Source organism: Anas platyrhynchos, chromosome 6 (assembly GCF_047663525.1).
Source record: "Anas platyrhynchos isolate ZD024472 breed Pekin duck chromosome 6, IASCAAS_PekinDuck_T2T, whole genome shotgun sequence".
In the NCBI taxonomy this organism is placed as follows: domain Eukaryota; kingdom Metazoa; phylum Chordata; class Aves; order Anseriformes; family Anatidae; genus Anas; species Anas platyrhynchos.
In genome coordinates, this window is record NC_092592.1 from 28,595,963 (window position 1) to 28,613,096 (window position 17,134).

General features: G+C 45.9%; 1 protein-coding gene across 8 annotated transcripts in view; it reads left to right on the plus strand.

Annotated features, from left to right (window-relative positions):
- Window positions 1–17,134, plus strand: part of NEURL1 (neuralized E3 ubiquitin protein ligase 1) — a 149,005-nt gene that overhangs the window by 51,000 nt on the left and 80,871 nt on the right. Inside the window, exons 2-3 of one of the 8 annotated variants that reach the window (XM_072039768.1) lie at window positions 11,401–11,464; window positions 12,325–12,726. The exons of 3 other annotated variants lie outside the window; for them this stretch is intronic. In XM_072039768.1, coding sequence (XP_071895869.1) covers window positions 12,471–12,726 — 256 coding nt within the window. In that variant the 5' untranslated portion in view covers window positions 11,401–11,464; window positions 12,325–12,470. Of the gene's footprint in view, window positions 1–11,400; window positions 11,465–12,221; window positions 12,262–12,324; window positions 12,852–13,398; window positions 13,574–17,134 lie in introns of those variants that run through there. 4 more of the 8 variants (XM_038181209.2, XM_027459895.3, XM_027459896.3 and 1 more) reach the window with 4 other exon arrangements.

Sequence of the window (17,134 nt, forward strand, 5' to 3'; positions counted from 1 at the left end):
GGCCTCGCAGAATTGTCACCCACGTGGGGTCCCCATGGGCTGCAGCGGCCGCTCCAGCTGGGTGCCCTGTGTGCAGGCAACAGGTGGAGTTGTCCTGTTCCTTAATTGCACGAGGTGTATCTGAGATGTTTGTGTGTTTATCTGAAATTTGATGGCTGCTCTTGGTTAAGCAATTAATTGCTTCTGACCTAGTAATCAAGAGTGTTCATTCACTGCTCGCCTCCCCAGCATGACATCTCTTCTTGGTAATATTTCTACTTACTGGTTGGGTGATTGCAGCTCTGTCTTGGGATGAATAATATACTTTCTCTAAACATTCCTATTAGTGCAGTCTTGCTTGTCTGAGCATTTATCAGTGGTGAATAAAACTTATTTCCACATATGGTGGGTTTATATTTACAACTGGTGTTTGTCAGAACACTCCAAGGCTATTTACTGAGGTCTAATTGAGGGAGAACTGTGATATTCCCACATCGTAAGGCTTGGACAATGAGGAGAGGAATTAGCACTCTTTGATTTTGCATCTTTTAGCTTTGAAGTAGATTTAAAATGATATTAAAAAAAAAATAATCCTATAAATACTCTCTGAATGTGAAGAAATATAAAAAGAATTTGCTCCATCAGCGAAGCTTCCTGTCCGCAAAAAAAAAAAAAGTCAGAAAACATGCTGAACTTGAACTGCACAAGATTTGCAGTGGTTGCCATTTCTCTGGGGCTGGTAACGAGGAACTTGCCAAATGTCAGAGCTGGTCCATTACCAGCAACGGTCCATTAAACTGCTGCTTGGCAGGAAGAGGGGCAGAGCAGCGGGCAGTTCTTCAGCACTGTGGTGTCCTGGTTCTGTGGGTCTGGCACTGGTACCTGTCTCATCTGGGCTCTGACCCACAGCTGGCTGGGGGTGGCAGTCGGATGTCCTCAAAGGACTCAGGGTCCAGCCTGTCTGTCACGTCCCTGGCTTTTGCTGGCCCTGTTTAGATGTTAGCATTCATCCAGCATTACTGTTCCTCCTACACACCTTGCCTGGTGTCAGGGCTCTCTGCCTCTGTGATGCCTCTTCATATTACTTTGTGCTTATTTAAAAAGGGAGAAAGAGCCAGGTGGTGTCAGGCTGCATTGCGCATGCTGCCAATTTACCCTCTTGAAAAAACACATACCCCGTGTGACTTTTTTCATACATGGCTAAAGGGAAATCATTACACTTAATGCTTCAGAAGTGTTTTCAGAAACTTTTAACTCTGTTTCTTACTGAGAAAGTAAGTGAAGAGAACAACTGAAGAAGAAACCCCCACATTTTATTCATTTGAATAAAATAATAGTAATAAAAAAGACTGAACACCTGACTTATTAGGTAAGAAACAGATGGCAAAGGCTTGAGGGATAGTGCGCACACACAACATCTGCTATGCAGATAATATTTAGGTAACAATGGTATTAGAGCCTGTTGCTTCCCAAGGGTTATAAACTGTGGGAACAACCCTAAGACACGTGATTCCCAGAAAAGGACCTAAACCCGGATTTGACTGCCCTGAACTGCTACTATTGGATCTAGCTGTAGTGGCTTTATACTGCTCTGTTACTTACCCAAATGCTGATTGTTTGGGGTTAGTGGAAAATGATCCAGTTGAAAAACCCAAAGCCATGAAGACCTCAGCCTGTATGTTAGGACAGCGAGTGAGTGGCAGTACAGGCCTGTCAAAGAGTTGGGAGTGTAAACTGTTCAGTTGTGGAGAAATTAGTAATGTAATTGCATAATTGGGATTTCACAGCCCATCCAGTCTTTGACTCTGGAGGGATTTCTCTGGGATGGAGCTGCAAGTGGTGATGGTGTAACAGCTGTGTGGGTAAAGGCACATCTCTGGCAGCGTCTGAGCAAGTGCCCTGGGAGGTGGGGAGGTGGCACCTTGTTCCTATTACTTGGTTCCTTCAATATGTGTTTACTATGGGAATATTGGAAAATATTTTCTGTTTTAAAGCTCATCTTCTTCCTCTTGACTGGCCGATCTCTGCATCAGCTATTGTCCCTGCTATCAGCAGAGAGGGGTTCTCAGCTGCCTCCCTCCTGCAGGAGCCTGGGAGAGGAGCTGCACTCCTGGTGGTTTTGTACCTACAAAACTGCAGTCCTAAAAGTGAGGTCTCTGACACTGCGTCCCAGAGCTGGGTCTGTGCATGTGACAGACAGACAGCTGTCACTGCCAGCCACGAGGTGTGAAAAGCCAGAAGGACCCATGTGTGATGCAGGCTAGCTCACACTCATGTGAAACGCACAGACCTTTTCTCAGTAAGAATCTGTGTGCCTAAAACACATTGGACAGAAACTTTGCTTTTGAGAGGTTGGAGTGGGACATGCAGGGCCATGTTTCCAAGTTTCTGCTTTTGGCGTTTGCTGGTCTGGTTGGTATTCAGCTTGCTGATCTTTGGAAAAAATGACCCCCTATTTGCTAGCTAGGTGGGAGATGAGAGCTTTCTGAAGTGTCCCACGTGACTTTCATTTTTATTTCTTGTTTCCCTTCCTGCTTTTGTGCTGCTGCATCGTTTCTTTCTGCATGGTTCCTCCTGCCATTCTTCTTCCCTCTCCCAGTGTGGTTCTGCTGCCTGCATGAATAATCTACTGAGAATCCCTGGGTTTTGATGTTGAGGTCCAAGTCCTGTCTTTCTGTTCTGCCTTATCTTCATTACGTGTTTTGTGCTCATAGAGAGATTAATTCCTCAATGCCATTCTCTCCATATTGACCCCTACGCAGCTGTGTCATTATAATCTTAAAGGTACGAAATCAGATGCTTTTTATTTATTACTAGATAATGAATTGGCGACCTAGGTTTATATAATCAGTTCCCCAAAAGTAATGGTTAGCAGAATTACTTTACATACAAAGAAGTTTAAGGATTACTTGAACAATAAATTATTTACAAACAATTTTATCCAAATTCTTTTCTACTCCTGAGCTTAAACCTTAATCTCTGTTGTATTTTTGCTTTTTTTTTTTTTCCCCTCTCACATGTTATTTGTTTGTTGTCTCTATAGACTTAGCATGATTATCCAAGTGGAAAATCTTTCCAAATATGACTCAGCATAAGCAGCCTTTACAAGCTCCAAAATTCTCCAGATCATGACACTCTTGTACTGGAAAATGGAGGTTTAAAATCATCCACTGCCTATGGTACATTATTTACCCAGCTCATAGGCTATTAACTGCAGCAATTTGTATGGGTCTAACATAGCAATTGTCAGATGCTGTTTCCATTTCTGCTTTTGTTTTGCTTCACTGGCAAAATCCTCATTGATTTCACTGGTGGCAGATTAAGCCCTGCATATGTTTCATTTTCATGAGCCAGCAAAAATGTCTTTCCTCTTTATTGTGCCCATCTCCTTTAAATATTTTTGTGCGTCTTTGCACAACTCTCCCACTAAAATTGCAATGTCTTCCAAGTGTCCTTCCTCGACTCAAGTTGTCTAAATCCAGACAAGCATTAGCTCAGACTAGGTCTTACCCAGAGAAAGGCCCATCCCAGCTGCAGTAGGCCCTGCTGCTGTTTGCTAGAAGGTCAAACAAGCTATTGAATAAATATGCTTTCCTGTGTTGCCTGAGTTTTGAGGCCAGACTGTCCAGTGTTTCACAGATTTACGAAGCAGGAATATGAAGTAGGGACTGTGGGGGAGGAAGTACAAGTTACTGATCTTTGGTTGGAAAATATCCAAAAGAAGTGACGAGAAAGTAGGCCCTGTGGTCTGAGCAGCCAGACGTGTAGAATCATAGAATGGCCTGGGTTGAAAAGGACCTTAAAGATCATCTAGTTTCAACCCCTCTGCTCTGGGCTAGTTTGCTTTACACCCACCCTGTCAAGAGCAGCTGGTTCATGGGGAAATTGCTGTGGTATGGGTTGCCCAAATCTCACACCTATTCTGTTAAATAATCTTCTGCCTTGACAGGTGGCACCGGGGTTTGTCTTGTAGCAAAGACTTCTGTCTGGGGAGATGATAAACCTCACAATACAGATGTGTCCTGTTAACACTGGATGCGAGGAGATACTAAATCTTTTCATGTCCCACATCTAGTGTTCCTGTCTTAATCTAGGTCAGAAAGATTTGTATTTCTAAGATGCTCTATAGTAACGGTAGGTGCTCTCTCCCATCCTCCGAAGTCACTGCTGCTGCAGGGGGAATAGTCCTAAAGTGAGCGAGACCATTGTCAGACCTCAAATGAGGTCTTGGAAATGCCAGTAAATTTGTGGATCAGCAATGAGTCATGATGTAATTTGATAAGGATCTGGTGGAAGGAGGGGAGTGCTGAGCACCAACCCCTCCCTGTTTCCTCCTTGAAGGTAAAGGTTGGGTGTGAGTCAAGTGGGGATTCCCTGGGAAGGAGCAACAGTCTCCTGTGGGCAAGGGTACAATTTCCAGTAAAGCTTTCATATTGCTTCTTGAAGCTACAAGGCAGGAGCTAACATATGAAAACGTCTACTTCTGCCTTGACAGGTCAGAAACATGGCAAAAAGAGTGGCTGTTTTTACACTTCCAAAGAGACCTGTGAACATTTGCTTTCAACAGAGCAGTCTAGCTACTGAAATACTCTGTCTGCATTACGATGGCTCTGTTGCTTTAACTGTGTTGATAAAGACTTTGAAAATGGACATTTGGTCTTTGTGGCTACAAAAAACTAAAGCAACAAAAGTCACCATAGCTGACATGTAACTATGCAGGTAAAATTATTATTTATTTTTTTCCAGATAAAACACCTCTGGGACATAAAAACAGCTCAGTTAAGTTGACTTGATAGGATGGGAGAGATGTTTTGTTTAGAGTGATGTGGCAAATGCTGAGGTCATTGCTGATTTTACTAGCCTGGGGTATGGCTCACAGGTCACCTTAAGAAAACTAATAACTGCACAAAATAGCTATAGAGTCTTTGAATCTTGTGGAATGTACGCTGTGGTCCTAATAAACAATATTTGTGTCTCAACTGAAACTCAACTTCTTCTGTTCTAATTTTGTGTAGAAATCCCAAATATTATTTTTAGAACCTTGGGCTGAACAGAGTTCAGATGTATTTTGCCTGTTCAGTGACCAAATGTACTGGGGTCAGATTCTGGCTATTGTTAGGAATGTGTGAATTTCATAAAATCTCTTGTTTATATTCCAGGCTATCCATTTTTTCTTTCTCAGATAGGTGTGATTTAACATAACATTCTGGTATTAAAGATATCTGCCTGTGTTCCACCAAAAACAAATAAGCTTGGGAGACTGAGAAGGGTGGGAAGATGCAGACATCTAAGTAAAACATATGTTGAATGGGAAAAAATCAGTCATTCTGGGTTCTGGGCCTGTGATTATTTCCACATGCCTGGACTGTATCGCCGTGCTGTGTGCCATTAGTGTCATTAGATGCTTTATGTCGGAGTGGATTTTTGCATATGCTGATGAGATTGCAAGATTGGGGCTGTACTGGGTCTGTTCTGCCAATGTGGTTGCAGAGCTTTACGTGGAGGTGTGTGTCCTTCTGGACCCCTCCTTGTGCCACGTGTGTGGGCACGTGTGTGTGCCCGGCCAGCTCAGCGGTCCCCACGGTGCCAGTAAATGCCTGGCTGGGTAACGAGCCTCCAGGCAGCAGAGTTTGTCCTCAGCCTTTTCAAGAAAAGCAGACAAGAATATTGGCTAATCAAACCCCACGTTGTAAAAAAATGGATATTTTTAACTGGTGCTTGGTGCTGGAAGGAGACACGATTAAAAATAAGCCTAATGTTATTGTTCAAAGGTGCCTGTGTGTTGGGGAGAAATGCCAGTCTTCTCCCCCCCCCCTCCTCCTTGTTTTTCTCTGGGCTCATTTGCAAGAACATGAGACCTTGGGAGCCATTGCTGTTCCACTTGGTTCCTGGTGAAAGGAAAAGAGATTTGACTGTTCCCTCCAGATAAAAACACAGAGAAAAGGAGACTTGTAGGCCAGAAAACATCTTACTATTATTTTTTCTTTCCTTTTTTTTTTTTTTTTTGTTATTTGAGCCTGCCAGATTGGTCTGCTCTCTGCTCTCCAAGTGTGTGGGCGGCACAGACGAGGATGCTGAGGCAAAGAATGGGGGAGGGAGGGAGGGAAGAAGTGAAAAAGACCTTTGGACTGAAGGCATAGCGCATGGGAGGGGGAGAAAGTAATGGCAGTCAGAGTTGTTTTGGTTTGCAAAAGTTTGCAGCAGATCAGAAGAAGCTGTGGTAGGTCAGAGACACTCAGTCTAGATGCTGTAGTGATGAATATATTAGCATGTTTTAGATCTGAAGCATACAGATGTTTTTCTGCGTTTGGTAATTTTATGAATCTTGCATCTTACTGGTGGAAATAGGGATGTTGGATGGAGTTGGCTGGAGGGGAACATGACCATTGCTCTACTCAGTAGTGTACTTACAATTTCTGTTTATCCGCTGTGTGCTTTGAATTAGGCCCTAAAGAAATGTCATTTGATAAAAGAAAAGCTCTGATTTTGTCCTGATAGAATCATTTTTTCCTGAGATGAAGAACCAACAGTTTTTTTTTTCTTAAATTCCAATAGTAGCTACCCACTGCATCTGGCTTATGGTCATTTGTGGTGCTTTTGAGAGATTGAGTTACGTGCAAAACATGATTTAACTCCTTTCTCTTATTATTTAAATGAAAAAGGTACAATAATGGAGGAAGGATAAACTTCAAATACAACTTGAAAAGCCACAGTGAGAATGGGTTGGAGGGGTGTAGGTCAGTGGCATCAGGTGAGGGAGAAGAGACCAGAGAAGAGATAAGCAGGAGATGAACAGAGGGAAGGGGCAATGTGCATGTAAGGCATTACGTGGCTTGTTTCGTTTTTACACCCACAAGATTCATCTTGCTTGGGCTGAAAAACTCACCCTTGCTGTTCAATTTGCCCTTAGAGTATTTAACCTTCATCTCCTTTGGCTCCTTGAAGTCTAATGCAAAAGAACTCGCAAAAGCAGCCCTTTAAGGGCAAAGTTCGAAAATAAATCCAAATAAATCCTGCTTCGTACAGGACAGCCCTGCAGCAGGGGGCAGGGAGGTTTTGGTGAGAAGGGATCCAGTCCTGGGAGAGGATCTGGGACCTTCCACTGTGAGCCCAGCCTGAAGCTTAGTGCTGGGGGCACGTGGTGGGGACATGGTCTCATGGAGATGTGGCATCTCACCTCTCTGGTCATCCCAGAGTTTGTTTTGAACTCCGCTGTGCTTTCCTGTCCTCTCCGAAGGACTTTTAGCAGGGTAGGGAGTTCAGGTAATAAAAAGGTGTTTCTCTGCTGGGTTAATATTTACATCACAAACATAAAGTGCTTTGGTTTGGTCACAAACATCTGCGTGTGTGAGAGGCGTTTTTCAGAAAGGGTGGGGCATAAAGCACCAAGGTTGTCCTATCCTGTAGCATGTATTCACTAAGAAAAATCTTGGAAATTACACTTTGACGCCAAGGGAACATTATCAAGGTTACAAAGTAAAGCTCTCTAAAGTGAGCACGTGCCCGATGGAAGCAGTCTGTCTAACCTTCACTTTCACCCTGGTGCCAGTGCTTTCTGATTACCTTACTTACCTCTTGGAGCTGTTTGCTTTGCAGAGCACTTCGCAGAGCTCCTGCCTGTGCTCTTTCCAGAGCACCAAGCAGAGGGCATGGAATTAAGGTGGTCAGGGCAAACTATCCTGTTGCTTACAGATCCCCGTATGCCTTTTTTTTCCCCTCAAAAGTCAGAATACACTTCTGTAGCTCAGGAAGAGGCAGCACTTCTTCCAGGAATGTTGTGAAAACAAATGGTGTGTTTGCTCAACATGCACCATAAAAATGCTATGACTTCTGCAGGTAATTCTGTTTTTCAGTGTAGAGTTTCGATATTGCCTGTGATAAAGTGCGAATGAGCTACTTTATGTGATGTAAATGTATGTGTAGTGCACAAGTATTCCCTGTAGATCTGTGTGGAGCAGTGCTCTGCTTTTGTTGCTAAAAGCTTATTGCAGTGCCATATCATATGGAACGTCGTTGTTCTAAGTTTCCAAACATTTGATAGACATAGGACTGGGACTGAAATACGATTTCTCAGTACTGCCTTGCTGCTATTATGCTGCGTCTATGGGTGGAGTCAAAATGAAGGTGTTCAAGGGGGAATTAAGAAAAATCTTTGCTTGATGGTAGACCTAGAAAGGCAACTGAAGTTTCATACGCTTTCTCTCAAAGCAAAAGCCATTAGCGTGAAAGGTATAGACCAATCTTTGTGTCTTTTTTAGACTAATATGTTTCTTCTGGTGAGGTGATTGCTTTTATCTTCATATTTCATTACACCTAGATAGGTCTAAAACTCTTTTTGAAGAAGTGTTGTGGATGAAGAGCTAATCGGCAATGAGAGAGAGAGACTATTTTATTAATTTGGTTTATAAATAGATGTGAGGACTAGAAGCATTCAAAAATGCAGTAGGTGTCATGCCCTCAGGGAATAGACTTCTGGCAAATTCCAGATGATATTGCCCCAGAGTGTGCACAGCTTTTCTGTATTATCTAAAAGTTGCTTTTCAGAAGTGCCGTTGAGCCCAATGCAATGCTTTGATGCAAGGTGCATCTTACATTAATTTTATCATTTTTATCATTTCCAAATTTCGCTAACTTACAATATTCTGTGCAGATTTCTAAACTACATTATCTCTTGAAAGTGCAAAAATATGTGAGGAGGGAGATGCTTTTGGCTTTGAAGATAAAAGCTGCATCCAGTGGGGCTTTTTGAGCATTTGCATGATGGTGAGATACTACACAACCCAGCCTGGGGTTTGCTCAATTCCTTGCCTTGGAAATCCTTTTCCCTGCTCAGCCTCATGCCTATTTCTAGTACTTTTCCCTTCTACCACTCCTGCAGATGGTTGCACAGGGATTATGAGAAAATGCCAAGCAGGCAGGGGTTGGCTGGGCTCTCCTGCCACCGTGTCTCTTTCATTGAACCAACCCACATCATGGACATCCATTCAAATACCTCGCTGATGTCTTCATCGCCCTACCGAGCAGCAGCCTTTACTGCTGTGCCTGTGTGGTTCCTGTCACCAAAGCAAATGGCGTTGATGTCTCTTTTACGCTGAGTGCAAGTGTGAGGTGCTCAGCCTAAAGACTTCCCTGTTCCTAAATCCTCCATCCTGCTGAGCCTGCAGTGAATTGTCCCGGGGTAACCGAGTGCCTGGGTTAATGGTCACTGTGCCGTAGGTTGTAGGTGTCAATCCTGGTTTCAGTTTCGAGAATTTTGGCTTGGGTTTTGAATTTCACGTGACACAAACATTGAGATTAGACTTTAATCCAGGGTAATACTTAATTACACAACTCATCATGTTTTCAAATAAGCATCAGCTAGTCAGCAAATCTTTTGCTAGGTCAAGATCTGTGTATTTTGCATTACAGATAAAGAATGGAAAGCAGATATGCATCTTTGGTCTAAGCCCTCTCCATTATGGGCAATAAATTCATGTTAAGAGGAGGCTTAGAATGTAAGATTTCCCAGTTCTGGTCACTGTTTTTTGTGTGCTAGCACATGCTGGTGAGACACTTTCCCTTGGATGCTTTCCTGCTGAGAACATAGTTTTTCTTCTGGAGTTACAGTGTTAGAGGTTCCCAAATGAAGTCTGCTTTCTGTACAGGTGAAGTCCCTGCTGTAACAGCAGTCAGGAGCTTATGCTAGAAAAAAGACCTGAGAATGTTCTTCTAAACCCTAAATTCTTATCTTCCTACATCATCTCCAGGTGGTTGCAGAGAGCTACTGTATTGAGTGAAAAAGGACAACTTTTAGTCAATCAGTTTGTTACCGTAACACTGAGTGCAAGTGGTAATAGAGAAACTGATGTTAACTTCTCAAACACTGAAGACATTAAGAGAAGGTTCCTTGTCCCTGGCAAATATCAGACTGATTTCCACAGTTGCCTGCTTTCCTCCACACTGATTTTCAGGGAAACTCTTTGGGCCATTTCTTGGAGAAATCTTGGTGCCATCACCATTAAAGTGGGCGCAAAACCCCCATCAGGAGAGGGGCAGGCTGAGCGATGCAGCGAGCGCAAAGGAAGAGTGAGGTGGTTTTGGTCCACACAACAAAAGGTCGTCAGACACCACAGCTATTTTGAGATGTCCTTTCCCAGACCTTGGTGGGTCCCTGGTGTCCTCCTTGCTGACTGCCAGCCTGCTCCTGCCTTGCTGACCAGGACACAGGGAAGCAAAGCAGCTGCTCATCACCCATTGCCTTTCCTACCCAAAGCTGCTGCCCAGGGCTGGGTATTTTTCCTGGGGCTGTGGGAGAGGTGCCCTATTGTCTTGCTCAAGGCTGGCTCAGAAAAATCCAAGACTTCAGTCTAACAAGGGGGACTGATGACTGCGTATCTGTCTACAGAAGTCATCTGCAGCCTCAGCATTCTGATCTTCTGGTTAATAAATATATTTAGCAAGTTTGGATGCTGCCTCAAAGTGCTCCTGTAGCAGATCCCCGCTTGGATAGCAGCAGTGCTGTTTGGCCCCAGTTTGCTGGACGCAGTTCATGAACGGGAATGGATTTAGGGGCTGGGTTTCTGTTGGGTCCAGCCTTAATACCTTTGTCAATAATTTAGAAGGGAGCACAAATGGAGATATTGATTATTTTTTTTTTTATATACTTGATGCCACAATGGGAGGCCTTGCCGGGATTGGCAAGGGCAGAGAAATAACCCAAGGGGACCTAGAGGGTATCGGCATGGAGAATTGTAATTGGGAACGGGGTTGTAGACAGGTTTTCTTTGTCCAGAGAAAAAACAGAAGCCTGAAGGACAGAAGAGAAATTTGGGAAAGGGCAAGATCTGAAAGGGATTTGGAGCTGATAAGCCCGAATCAAAGATAAGTTCCAGTGTGATGTGGCTATGTGGGAAAGCTTTGCCATATAGCAAGTAAACCTTGAGGAGCTAGAACGGGGCAGACTTGCACTGCTGTGGCTCTGGGGGCTGCATCCCACAGGAGCTGTTCCACAGCACTGGGGGAAGTTGGGGAAAAGGGGTACTGTTTTTTCAAAAAAAATAAAAAAATAAAAAAAAGGCAATTTTTCAATCAAATGAAACCGTTTACAATTTTCTGCCAAACTGGATGACTCATTCTGGCATCTTGCCCTCCCAGCCCTCTCCCTCAGACAAACAAACAAAGCCAATAAGTCGCAAACAGTAAAATAATCTGAAAAGATAACAGTTCAAACTTTTCCTTTTGGTATACTCAGAACAAAGTGCTTAATGTTTTCTTCAAGACATCATTTCAGAGCTGGATTCAATGACCGTAACTTGAAAAAAATGAGGTAAAAATAACTCCAAAATTAAATGCTTCGTTTTGAGTTAAAGAAACATTTTGTTCAGCAAGACATACAAAGCATTCAGTTTTGGGCCAACACGAAATGATATTTTTTTTTTCTAGCAATCTCTTGGTTGAGGCAGTGAACCAAAAAGTCAATTATTCACAGAGCTGCAGGAAGATTAAGGTAAGGATGGAAAGCAGAGCTGAGAGAGCAAGGGAGAAAAATTGGGGCTGGCTATTGGAGTAAATCTTCATTCCTTGGGGTGAAATGCCTTGGTTGTGGTGTCAACACCCAGAGGTCCCTTTGCTGTCAGGGCTGCCCACCAGGGGACAAAACCAGTGATGTCCTTGTGGTGGCTGCAGGTCCCTGGTGGTGTGGGAGCAGAGCAGGGTGCCCTGGGTTGGCACGATGCGAGAGATGCCCTGCATTGCTCGGGGTGCGCGGGCCGCGCTGCGGTGCTCTTGCTGCTGCTGTAAATGCAGCATCGTCCGGGAGGGGAGGAATTAAAAGGAAAAAAAGTCTTCTGCCAAGAAGCTGCCGTAAGCTCTGCAGAGTGTGAGTTTGGGCAGGGAGGAGCTGAGCGCTGCCTGTGCGCCGCTCATCCTGGGGAAAGCTGCTGCTTGGCTCTGGGGTCCCGGCGTGAGTCTCCTCGGCGGGGCAGGAGGGAGCTGGGTGCTGGCGGTGGTGCTGGCTGCTGCTCGGGGGCTTGGAGATGCTCCTCTGGCAGGTTTGAAACGCTGGGCACAGCCTTCCTCACGCACGCAGTGTTAGTGCAAACACCCTGACTGTGCTTCTTTGGCTTGAGCTTTTCTGCATTGCTTTTTTTTTTTTCCCCCTTCCTCTTTTCAGAAGTGCTGAGTCCCTCAGCACCCAGCCATCCTAAGCAATAACCTTACAACACGGGTGAGAGAAATCTTATTTCCCAGTTTCCCGGTGGGAGAGTCGAGGCAGTGGGATGGCAGGATTTGCCCAGCACCATGGTAAGAGTTGGGAGGCAGAGCTGTGCTTGTGGCTGCATAACTTTGGGTCTCACTCCTTTGCAGAGCGAAGAGCGACTGCGGCATGCCATAAAGATGCATGAACTAGTTTTTCAACAAGCCAGCTTGGACACACCACGGCCGGCTGTGGCAGCACGATGCCTGCTGTGTTAATTTACCCTTAGGCTCGTGGACAGGACTGATGCAGAGAGATGCGTGCGGGCAGGGGCATGCGGTGCTGGAGACGGACAGGAGGGAGCTGGCTCCTGCATGAACCGTGGCGTAAAGGGAGCAAGCGAGGGGCCAAGCCTGGCTGCGGTTCCCCGTGCACCTCCCCGACCACCCTCGGCATCCCCCTGCTTTTAGTGCTGCTGGCCCTTATCCGGCAGCAGAGGCAATGGGCTGGAGAGCAGGAAGCACTGTATCTGGACGGAGCATGCAAGCCTCGCACAAAAGAGTTGACGGGGGGTAATGTTTTTATTATTACAGTCCGTGGCGTACCCGTCTGCATTTCAAGCACTTCTTCTTTGCTTTTAAATAACTAATAATTAACCAGCAGAGGCCGTTTGAAGACTCTGGTGCAGTGATGTCTGGTAATAATTCTTTTCCTCTTATTTTTTTATTTTATTTTGATTTTTGATTATTATTATTATTTTTTTTTTTTTGCCATTCCACTTTCCTCCCTAGGATACCAAAGCAAGTTTCAAATGGCCGGAGCCGTTTGATATTTCTAAATGAAGTCCTTAACGTCGTGAGCGAAGTTGGCAGCGCCTCGGGCTTTGTTCTGCGCGTTGCCTGGGAGCCGGGTACCGCGGCGGCTGCCGGCCCCGCACCTTCTTCCCCCCCCTCGGCTGGGTGAAAAGGGGGCTGGAGCAGGGCGGGGGGGTGCTGAAGAGCCCCTGTGGGATGCTGAGAGCCCCCCGGAGGGGATGCGAAGAGCCCCCGTGGGATGCTGGAAGCCCCCATGGGATGCTGAGAGCCCCCGGCCGGGGGACGCTGAGAGCCCCCATGGGATGCTGAGAGCCCCGGAGGGGGGATGCTGGGGGCCGTGGGCGGTGGGGGGGCCGCACCCGATCTCCCCGGCGTCGGCAGCTATTTCAGGAAGACGCGAAGTCTCCTCCTCCTTATGTAAATAGAAAGGACAGCTCCTGGCTCCTAGGGCCGGCAGCGGGTGGAGGCAAGCGGCGAGGGGCAGGCGGCTGCCGGGCGGGCCGGGGGCTGGCGGAGCAGAGCTGGGGGGGGGGTGCAATGAGCCCCTGCCCTGCTGCTGCCTGAGGCCATATGGGGGGCCAGGTGACCCGCGGGGCGCCGCACGGTAAGGGGAAGGGGGGGACAGGAGCCCGAAATGGCCGGGTGGGGGGCAAGGGTGGAGGGCGAGGGGTCGCGGCACGGGTGGGGAGTGGGGGTGTGGGGTGGCCGCATCTGGCGGGGGGGAGGCTGGTGGAGCTGTCACCTCGTTTCTCCTCTCCATCCGTGGCTGCATCCTAGCAGCGGTTTTCCGCTCTCTGGTGTCACGCCGGTAGGGTTTGGGATGGACACGGGGCTGAGCTGGCTGCTTTTGGGCTAAGCTGAGGTTATCAAGCACCGCTTGGTGTCGGCTGGGTAATGCAAAGCGATGTGTGGGAGGGCTGCACAAGGACCCGAGTATCCTGCCCAGGCCGGTGCTGCAGCAAAATTGGGATCTCCAGGCAGTGTGTGATGCTAGCCGCCTCTGTGTCTGCACAAATCTCATGCCCTAAGCGTGTCGGTGGGAATGTTGTGCTGGTTGAACGTGCTGATCGCGCTGCAATGTTCCGCTTAAAGATGTGCTGCGTGTTCCGTGCAGTTTGGATGTGTTTGCAGGCAAACTTCCTTATTGCTATAGTAAACACAGATAGGAAACAGATAGAAAGCATCATGTAAGCTTGGACTATCTCACGTGCTTTCTTTGAAAAGAGGTTCAGGAGGTGTATGCTGAGGCTGTGACTATTCATATTATGGTCCTAGTTCTTGTTGTATTTTCCAGCAAGTCCGAACTCTGCAGTTTAAGGAGCAAATGGACGCAGTTAGGAGGCAGATGACTTTTCCCTAATGGTATTTAGCAAGCACATCCTTATAGAGATGTTAATTTGTTCATCATCTGTGTCCTGAAATGTCATCTGTAGTCTGACCTTCTTACTTGTCCTGTAATGTCACAACACAAGCATTACATGCAGAATAAGAGCACTGTTGGGTCAACATTTAAGGAAAAAAAAAAGCACATCTTTGGCTGTTGTCTTTATAGGTTCCTTTTCCCTTTTGAAACATTATTTGAATGAGAATGAAAAACCTGTCTGGGAAAGAATAATAGCTGTATGTGTTCCCTGTGTGTGCCAGGGACCTGGTATTCCTGCTGGGGCTTTCTCCTGTCTGTAGCCAGCAGCCCACTGCACGCTGATCCTGCAACTTCTGCCTTTCAGCGATGCTACTCCAGCGAGTGTGGTTCTCTTTTATTTTGTTGGGAGATGGAAAGTGATGAGGAGACATGGGTAATCAACTCTGTCAAATTTTCCTCTCCACACAGAGGGGCTACAGGCTGTTACAATCAGAGGTGAGACACTGTGGTGTCAAGCACAATGATGCTTTTAAAAAATGGATGCATAGTGTATTTTAAAATAATAATAAAAAGTCATGCAGCAAATCACATTTGATGAAAATAGATTGCATCTGGACTTGTGGTTTGTCTGTGGCTACTGTTCCTCCAGTTCCTTATTTCTGCTGAATATTTCTATTTCAGATGTGTCCCAAAATAGCTGGGAAAGAGAACAAAAACCTTATCCATTTCTCTGAAAGATAATTGAAACTGAATGTAACGATACCATAAGGGAGCTGTATTGACAGCCCTTGGGGTTAACACCCCTTGTTTTCAGAAACCAGAGGTAAAATCCAAATTCACCTCTTCCAGGTATTTCTGGTGACCTCTCTGTGTTGCAAGGATGGGCTGGGATTTTCACAAGCATCTCAGTAACTCAACCTTGCTGTAAATCAGATTGGGCAGGGTGAAACCATGCTGCTGGGCTGTGTGGGGCTCTGCCACTGGTGGGGCAGCTGCCAGCTCCTGAGCAGCGTGCCTGGGCTGGAGCATAGGGTCCCTGCCTGCCCTGGGGCTGCCCACCCTGACTATGATGGAGATGGAAAAGTGAACTGAGATATTGGCTGGTGAGGGTGGCATCCTCTCAAAAAGCATCAAATCGGGCTGGTGATGTTTAAAACCTGTGTGACATGCGGTCAGTGGCAGGTGATGCTGGATATCCTGGGATTTGCTATTCTGTCAGGGGCTTTTGTGAGTGGTCCTGTCTGAGCTTCCTGGGGGGTACACGTGTGGGCAGGCAGCTCCTGCCTGGCTGCAGGGGGCTTTGGGTGGAAGAGCTGCTCTCCCACAGGTACAGTGGCAACAGAGGAGAGCCCTGCTACTGTGTTCTGATAAGAGCTGGGCGCTGAACGTGTCCTGAGTCACACCCAAAGGAAGTTTTCAACGTGGAACGAGGCTGGAAATGAGCTTTAACCAATTAACCAAGGGGCAGTAGCTGCTTTCCCAGGAGAAACCTGCCTCTGACTCCATTTCTCATGAACAAACCAACCCCAGCATGCTTGAAAGGCAGCACCGTTAGTTTTGAAAGGGGACATCCAATGGCTTCAAGTGTTGGGAACTGCCACTCCTCCGTGAAATGATGTGAGTTGTTCAAGCATCCTCATGCAATTTCTGTCTGTGTGCCCATGTTCTCACTGGCATCGTGATGGTGCCTGCTCCTCCTGCCCCTTCCTAACCTGTGTGCAGAAGTCCCTGGGGGGATTTCCAGTGCTCTCCATGCAAAAAGTCAGAATAGGAAGTTGAGTGGTAACACAGTCTTGATGGACAGGATGTTTACAGGGTATGTTAAAAAGAACATCTATACATGTGGTGTTTACTTTAGCAATATTTTAAACAGGAAATGTTAATATGATTGCTCGTGGTTCATCTGAGGCTAGTTTCTTCAAGAATGACTGTGTGCTATAGTGTTCCTACAGCATAGGCAGACTTAACTAAATATTTATGTTAAACAGTACTTGCTAACTAATCATGCATAAAGCATCTCCAATAGATGCATAACTCATAAGTATGTTCTTGTTATCCGTTTGATTCAACCGTTACCTGCTGCGTCAGCTTTTAATTCCTCCCTATGAGTGAGATGCTATTTCCTGAAGACCCAGTTCTTAATTTTAAGGGGCCAGATCCAGGAGATCTTGTCTGGGAAAAAACACTCTGAGCTTTTTGTTTTTTTCCTCCTCATTCACTCAGAACCAAACTGACAAAAAGTTGCGCTTTAGCCAAGGAAGCTGCTGCACTGTACTGGGAGAGGAATTCAGTGTGTGTATACGTGCAGGGGTTAGCGATTAACACGTACGCATCCCTTCAGAAGGCTTTTGACAAGCTAGAGGGTACACAGTGGATTAATTCATGTGCCGGGGATGTGTGTCTGTGCATGCATGCACATTTGCTCAATAACCTCCCTTCCTACAAGACATTGTCACTAATAAGTCCCTCATTGCAGGGCTTTGTTTTATTTTTGTTTTAATTACTCAGATGTCACATGCATTCATTAGTGTTTTGCAGTGGAATAATTTTTACACGGGGCAGGGAAAAAAAGTATCTTGTCGCATTTCCCAAACTGTAATTATATGGCATCAGCATAATTACAATGAAGTCTCTGGTGAGAACGCATCAGCTTTTTGCCTGGGAAGGAGCAGTGACTGACAGATGTAATTTTTGGCTTGAACAGGTAAGTTTTTAAGCTTCTTAAGTGGATGATGCTCTGTAACTTGTGGATGCAATACAAGTAACGGCTCGTGTGTCTCTGTCTGATGCATACACAGGTGT